The sequence below is a fragment of the Echinops telfairi genome, unplaced genomic scaffold (assembly GCF_000313985.2).
Source record: "Echinops telfairi isolate 266 unplaced genomic scaffold, ASM31398v2 ScPeMD7_655;HRSCAF=1070, whole genome shotgun sequence".
Lineage (NCBI taxonomy): Eukaryota > Metazoa > Chordata > Mammalia > Afrosoricida > Tenrecidae > Echinops > Echinops telfairi.
In genome coordinates, this window is record NW_022104553.1 from 30,876,279 (window position 1) to 30,883,180 (window position 6,902).

At 62.1% G+C, this 6,902-nt stretch overlaps 3 protein-coding genes across 3 annotated transcripts in view; 2 read left to right on the top strand and 1 right to left on the bottom strand.

Annotated features, from left to right (window-relative positions):
- The window catches only part of CCNP (cyclin P), a 5,490-nt gene extending 4,639 nt beyond the window's left edge, over positions 1-851 (top strand). Inside the window, exon 5 of the mRNA XM_004710497.2 lies at positions 840-851. Coding sequence (XP_004710554.2) covers positions 840-851 — 12 coding nt within the window. The remainder of the gene's footprint in view (positions 1-839) is intronic.
- Positions 852-2,671: 1,820 nt separating this feature from the next.
- On the top strand, positions 2,672-4,901 carry TTC9B (tetratricopeptide repeat domain 9B). The gene is made up of 3 exons (XM_004710496.2): positions 2,672-3,086; positions 3,570-3,752; positions 4,706-4,901. The coding sequence occupies exons 1-3, from the start codon at positions 2,672-2,674 to the stop codon at positions 4,798-4,800; spliced, it is 693 nt and encodes a 230-aa protein (XP_004710553.1). The 3' UTR covers positions 4,801-4,901.
- Positions 4,902-5,028: 127 nt separating this feature from the next.
- MAP3K10 (mitogen-activated protein kinase kinase kinase 10) overlaps positions 5,029-6,902 on the bottom strand; it is a 72,272-nt gene continuing 70,398 nt past the window's right edge. Inside the window, 2 exon segments of the mRNA XM_004710495.3 lie at positions 5,029-5,565; positions 6,570-6,902. Of these exon segments, the coding sequence (XP_004710552.2) occupies positions 5,252-5,565; positions 6,570-6,902 (647 nt within the window). The 3' untranslated portion in view covers positions 5,029-5,251.

Below are 6,902 nucleotides of genomic sequence, written 5' to 3' on the forward strand. Positions count from 1 at the left end.
CGCGCGGCCCCAGCGCCAGGGCACCAGCCTCGCCGCCGCCTGCTTGCTCCGCCGCCCGCGCCCCAGCCCTTCCCGAGCCCCCAAACCCGTTCCCCACAACTGAAAAGAGTGTGTTTGTCGTCCACGTTATTAAAGAGTTTTTTTTTTAATTCTCGGCGCCTACTGTGCTCAGGAGTTGAACGTGCTCCCCTTTCCCACGTCTGATTGGTCACTCCCGAGGCCTCTCGGCCTTCTGATTGGATGTTTTCACCGAGCCCCTTACGGCTGCGGGGCGACGCCGTTCGCATTCTGAACTTCTCCGCTAGGGGGCACTGGCGTGCGTCACGCAGCGCCGCTCAGCCGGATTTGCACCCACACACCGCGCGCGTGCGCACAGGCGCGCACACGTCACCGCCACCACCCCCTCACTATCTTCTCTCTCTCTCGGGAAAAGCAGCTTGTGGGAGATCACACACCCCGCCTTGCGGGAAATGCTGCAAGAGAAAGCTCCACGCAAACGGAACGATCACATGCTTGGAAAGAAGCAGGGAGGGATGGGGATGGGGGGCCGTGGAGGTGAGGGGCTGTAAAAGCCCACTCCAGTCGCGAGGCACGCTGCCTGTGATGCCAGGGCTTCAGGTTGTATTGAAGAAGCCGACACTCTGGGAATTCTGTAAACAGCTCTGCTTTTCAATGTTAGCAACTACATGCAATCGCTCTCCGCAGTGACGCAAGCACAGCCCGTCTCACAGGTTGGCATCAACTGGTCACCAGTGCGTGATGGTAAGTGTCCCTGAGAGTAAGGGTTTAAGCACTAGGCTCTGAGTTACTTAACCCCCGATGCCGTGTCTGCGTTTCAGTGGGGACCGTAACGCCAGCCTCCTGGAGTGTGTGCAGGGACGGAGGGAGAGTGCCTGGGGAAAATTCCATTTTGCCACGAACTTTTGGAAGCTGTTCCCACCTCCCCACCCCCACCCCATGTAAAGCGTTTAGGACAGCGACTGACCCCGTAGTTCGTGTCATCAGCCTGTGTTCGGAAGAGTTGTCCCGTTTGGTACTGTGCCCGCTTTTAGCCCTTTGCCATTTAATAAGGGCACCGAACAAAATTGTTGAGTCGCTGGCTATCAATTTCCAAATAAAACATTGTTGAAAACGGGAGGTTATACAGGTAATGAAACAGTTGCCACGTTAACAGCCTACACAAGTGGGTCGAGATTTGCACTGAAAAAATAAAGCACCTGAGGGATATAAGGTGACCACACCGAGGTGTACTTAATGAGCCTGGATTTGGAGCGGTAGATGGGGCTTCTGTCTCAGGTGTTCAAAGTTAGCGGGCCCAAGGGTGGTGCAAACACATTCACAGCAAAGCGCAAAAGGGAGAGGAAGGGGAGATGCTGCCTCTCCTTGGATGGAGGGTGCTGAGTTCAGGGTTGGACCTGTCGGATGGGGCCCTCCCTACGATCTCTAGCCTCATTGGTGGAACCACCCTATTGGGGTGGCACTTCCTGGCGTCATCTGATCACATTAGCTGTTAGGTGTGAGTGCGGACTCCCAGCCGGGAGCCGATGATCAAGCATCTCACCACCAAATGGAAGATTGCAAACGCCAGCTACTGTGAGGGAACCACGCCTCTGCCAGCCTCGCTGCGAAGTGCTTTATCTGCATAGGCTCAATGGTCAGCCTAGCTTGTTAGCCACCTGAGGAAGCCAAGGGGCAGGATAAGATGGAGGCTGGCCAAGGCCCCACAGCAAAGAAGGCATCTAAGGTGGCTTGGAGTGCAATGACCACTCATGCCCTTTCAGATTTTCTCGCCAACGCCGCCCACGTGTCCTCTTTTTTATTCATGTGCACTGCACCTTGACTGGTGGCTTGTCCAGACAGCGAGTTTGCTGGGGGAAAGAGCTGCTTTCGCTGTTACGAATTCACCCCTCGGCCAAGCAGCCTTCCCTCCCTACCTCGGCTCAGGGCTCGTGCCAGCCCCTGGGCTGCAGTTCCTGGTGTCCTTCCCCTCCCCACCCTGAGCCTCTTCCTGCTGGTTCCCTCTGCTTGTGCCTCCGCTTACTACTCTGGGATGTCACCGCGGACTGGCCTGGGGACACAGTCGCACAGAAAAGCCATCCCAGAATACTTCTTGAATCAATAAACGAGTGCCCTCCCAAGAGAGTATTCTTGTGCCGTGCTCCAGACGCGGCGGATGATGCAACCTTGCAGGCAACGAACGTGGAGTGGTCTGTCCAAGACAACTCGTGAGAGAATAAACAGGGACTCGAATTCCCTATTCTGTGTTCTCATCCAGCTTGCCAAATGGTTAGTGGGCTGCCACCAGCTTCCCACAAGGATCTTATCTCCCTGCCCGCTCCCCCAGACTTGTCCTTTCTTTCTAGAAAGCCTCGGGTTTGGGGCATGGGGGAGGCGAGCGGGCAGGAGGGTGGGGGGGACGAGGGTGAGGCCATCTCAGAACATGACCCGGACCGATCGGACGGTGAGCGCGGGGGCGTCTTGAGGGGTTTCTCCAGACCCCTAGGGGGCAGGCGGACTCCGCCGCTGGAGGTGCGGGGGCGGAGAAAGGGTGGGGACCGGCCCCGCGAGGGGCGATGCAGTAGCTGCATGGCCCCGCGAGGGGCGATGCAGTAGCTGCAGGGCCCCGCGAGGGGCGATGCAGTAGCTGCGGCGGCCGCAGGAGTTTCCCACAATGCAGCGCGGCGCGCTGTCCCCGGTGCTGATGCTCAGCGCTGCCCCGGAGCCTCCGCCGCGCCCCCCTCCCGCCCTCTCGCCGCCGGGCCCGGGCCCTCGCCATGGCTCGGCCCGGCTGGGCGCTGCCCCGGAGCCGTCGGGGGGCGTGGGCGCGGCGCTCGACAGCAGTCTGCGGGCCGCCGTGGCGTTCAAGGCGGAGGGCCAGCGCTGTTACCGCGAGAAGAAGTTCCGGGAAGCCATCGGCAAGTACCACCGGGCGCTGCTGCAGCTGAAGGCGGCGCAGGGGGCCCGTCCTGGCGGCCTGCCGGCCCCCGCCCCCGGGCCCGCCACCAGCCCGGGCCCGGCCCGCCTCAGCGAGGAGCAGCGGCGCCTGGTGGAGAGCACGGAGGTGGAGTGTTATGACTCTCTCACGGGTACGGGGTCGTCGTGGGGCGCGAGGGGGCTGGGGGTGCCCAGGGACCAGGACTGGACCTGGGAGGGCGCTCGGGAGGCAGGGACCACGGGAGCCTCCTAAGGGAGGGGGCTGGGGGCAGCAGATGAGCTTGGGTCTGAGTCTACAGGGTCCTCATCCTCTGAGGTGAGAAAAAAGCCCACCTGCATGGCCACTCAGGGGCCCCTGCCCCTCCCCGGCTCTGCACCCCCGAGGTCACCGAAACCGCCCAGCGAGGCCCCAAGCGCTCTGGGCCGTCTCTCTGGCGCCCTCTAGCGGCGGCGCAGATGGATCGATTCGACTCCGATTAGGCTGCAGATTGACGCCCCTGCTGGCCTGAGCAATCCCTGGGGCAGTTCTGGGTAAGGGTGGGGTGACCGTGCAAGCTGGGAGCCAGGCTCCCTGAGGGCAGGCCGAGTCTGGGGATGCCGATTGCCTCTGAATGTCCCACCCGGTGTCCCCGCAGCCTGCCTGCTGCAGTCGGAACTGGTGAACTATGAGCGCGTGCGCGAATACTGCCTCAAGGTGCTGGAGAAGCAGCAGGGCAACTTCAAGGCCACCTACCGCGCTGGCATCGCCTTCTACCACCTGGGTGATTACCCCCGCGCACTGCGCTACCTGCAGGAGGCCCGCAGCCGGGAGCCCACAGGTGAGGGGGTGGGAGAGAGAGCAGGGATGGCGGCTGGAAGAGAGCCCACGCAGAGGAGGCTCCCCCACCACAGGTGATGATAGGACCTTAGTGCACAGGTGAGGGCTGAAAGAATAATCTTAATAGCAGCTGCCTGATAGCAGGTACTTAAGAATAAAGGGCTTACTGAGGGGCCAGGGCAGGGTACAGAGGCCTCCCATACAGAACTGCTTCCAGGAAGTACCCTGCCAACCACCAGCTTCCCCCCTGCACCCTACACTCCTCTCTCCTCACACCACTCACCCATCCATCCCTCCGCAGCCCCTCCCCAACATGCTCCTGCCCTGACCCAGCCACCACCCCCAGTCCTCACCTACCTGCTGGCCCGTCGTCACCTGACGTGCTCCCCTCACTGATCGATGGGCACATATGCCAGCTCACTCACTCCTACTAGCCTACCTCTGGTGGGTGGCAGTCCTCTAGCAGGCAAAGGCAGGTGTGGGGGGGCGGGGTGGCAGCAGCCCGGGGCTGCCCTCTGGGAGCCCTCCAGGCAGTGGGTGCGTGCACAAGCAGCTGGACCCTATTCTGTGTCTGTAGGCACAAAAAGCCAGGGTTGGTTTTCCGGTTCAGAGGGTGAGCGTAAGCCACTCTAACGGGGATTGCTGGGACTGCATGGGCACAGTGACAGGGGCTAGAGGTGGCCTCCCTAGGGAGGGCAGAGCAAGGGCAAAGGCATGGAGGGGCAGGCCATCTGGCTGCGTCCACAGAGCCTGGGGCATGGGGGCCAGGGTTCCAGTCACCCCAGCGGGGCCAGGCTAGGTGTAAGGCGACAAAGGGAAAAGGGCAGAGGGCCAAGGTTGGGGGTAAACCCCTAGGAAGCCACTGAAGGCTGGGACAACGGGATGAGAGCAGAGGTGGGGCAGGCGCCGCCCCCTCCCCCCCATCACCTGATTCCACTCTGCTCTCCCCCGCAGACACCAACGTTCTCCACTACATCCAGCTGACACAGCTGAAGATGAACCGGTGTGGCCTCCAGCGAGAGGACAGCGGGGGCCGGGCTCGGGTGTGATTGGCTGAGGTCACCCCAGGGGAGCAGCCCCTCCCCCCTCACTATGTAACTGCACCCTCCCCCCCACTGTTCCTTGGTAAAGCACTTGTCACTGGTGACCACAACCTTGCCACGTGGTGTTCTTGGAGGGGGCTGGGTCACTGGAAGGAGCCTCAGGAAGCAGAGGGTGGGTACTGGGAATGGCTCGGTGTCAAGGCCCTGGACTGGGGACACACACAGCCAAGGGCAGTAGGAGGCAGGGGTCACCTTTAATGCTGCGTTTTGTGCCAAATTGCCATGATGCCCTGTCCCTGAGTGTCCCTGCTCACCCCCTGACCCCCAAGGCAGATACAAAGAAATAAATTAAGTGTCCCCCCATTCCCCAATAAATAGAGCAAGTGTCCAGCCCAGAGCCTCCCTGCCCTGTAGCTGGGGTGGGCCTGAGGCGCTACATTCGTGGCTGCCGGGCGGCTCAGCGGGCGCCGCACAGGGGCACGGTGCTATCCTGGTTCTGCCCCTCCATGTCCATGTCCAGCAGCGTGGGCTGCACCCTGGGTGGTCCAGGGCTCTCCGGGGTGTCTGGCCTGCTGGGAGGCGAGATGCTGAGCGTCCGGCCAAAGGAGACCAGTTTCCAGGCATCCAGGCGGGGTCGGTTGGCAGCTGGCCGGGGGCGTGGGGCAAAGGTCAGAGTGGTGGGGCGGCCAGGGAACTCAGGGGGCCGCCGGCGGGCTGGGAACAAGGCCTGGGGGTCCGGCAGACGGGGGAACTCCAGGGCCTCTCGGGGGCCTGGGGGGAGAGAAGCAGAGATGAGCGCAGAACAGGCTTGGGGGTGTCTCTGGAAAGGTCCTGCCTTCCAGCACAGTGACAGCCAAGTATGACCTAGGGGGAGCCTTTCTGGTCAAGTCCTTCAGGCCTTGCTCAGGCCTGAAGCTCGGCCGTTCCCACCTATACCTGCCACCGGTCCACAATGACATAAGCACCCTTCGGTCTATACACTCAAGATCCCTAGTCATGGCACATATGGCATATCAACCCCATAACAGTACCCTGCTACAAACCCAAACTAAACTCACTGCCATTAAGCGGGTGCCGACTCGTAGTGACCCTACAGGACAGGGTAAAACCACCCCGGCGGGTTTCCAAGACCGGAATGCTGTATGTCTTTCTCCCTTGGAGTAGTTGGTGGTTTTGAACCGCTGATCTTGGGGTTAGCAGCCTGAGGCGTAACCACTATGCCACCGACCCCACTGCCTCCAGGGCCATTGCTCCTCATGGCAGCCCTGGGCAGGGTTCCCGAGACTCGCAGTCTTCACAGGAGCAGCCGGCCTCTAGTGCCCCACACGTTCGTTACCCACCAGGCCACACTAGCAGGCCCTCTTTACTGTCCGTGTGGCTGTTGATGGGTGTGAAAAGCGGGTCACGGACCGAGCGTCAGGGGTGCTGCGTGGTAGCAACCCTGATGATGGAGGGGGCGGTGTCGTGGTGAGCACCCTCAGCTGCTGAGACTGGAGGAGGTGCAAGGAGTGCCTCCCAAGAAAGGCGTGGCCACAGCAGAGAAACGAGCCACGGGAGCCTGTAGTTCTCCTCTGACCCACAGGGGGGCTCCCAGGCCCTTGTTCCGGTCACCCAGCCATCTTTTGTCACTGTGCGCCTCCTTCATGCGGACCCACAGGAGTGAGGGTTATGGGGACCCAGGGACCCTCCCTTCCTCTTGCTAGCCACTGAGGGGCCACCCAGCACCAGCTGGGTCGGTGTGGACAGTGGAGTTGGGTGGGGGTCACTTCACTCACCAGGGCCTGCAGCCTCCGGGGGACCCCGCTGCCCTAGGGCCCCGTCTGATGGCGTCCGGCGGTGCCCACGGCTGACGGCACGCGCAGCGGTGACGTGGGTGGGCGTCAGTGACTGGCGGGGATTCTTCTTGAAGCTCTCCAGCTCCAGGTCCACCAGGGGGTTGGTGTGGAGGGAGGGGGTGGGCGCAGGAGGGGAGGGAGGTGGGGAGGGCCCAGCTGGCGTGGCCTCATCGCTGTCGGAGCGCAGCAGCGAACGGGTGGAGTTGCAGTCGGACACGGAGGACAGCGACACGAGGGTGGCCGAGGGCACTAGGCCTGGCCCCGGGTCATCGC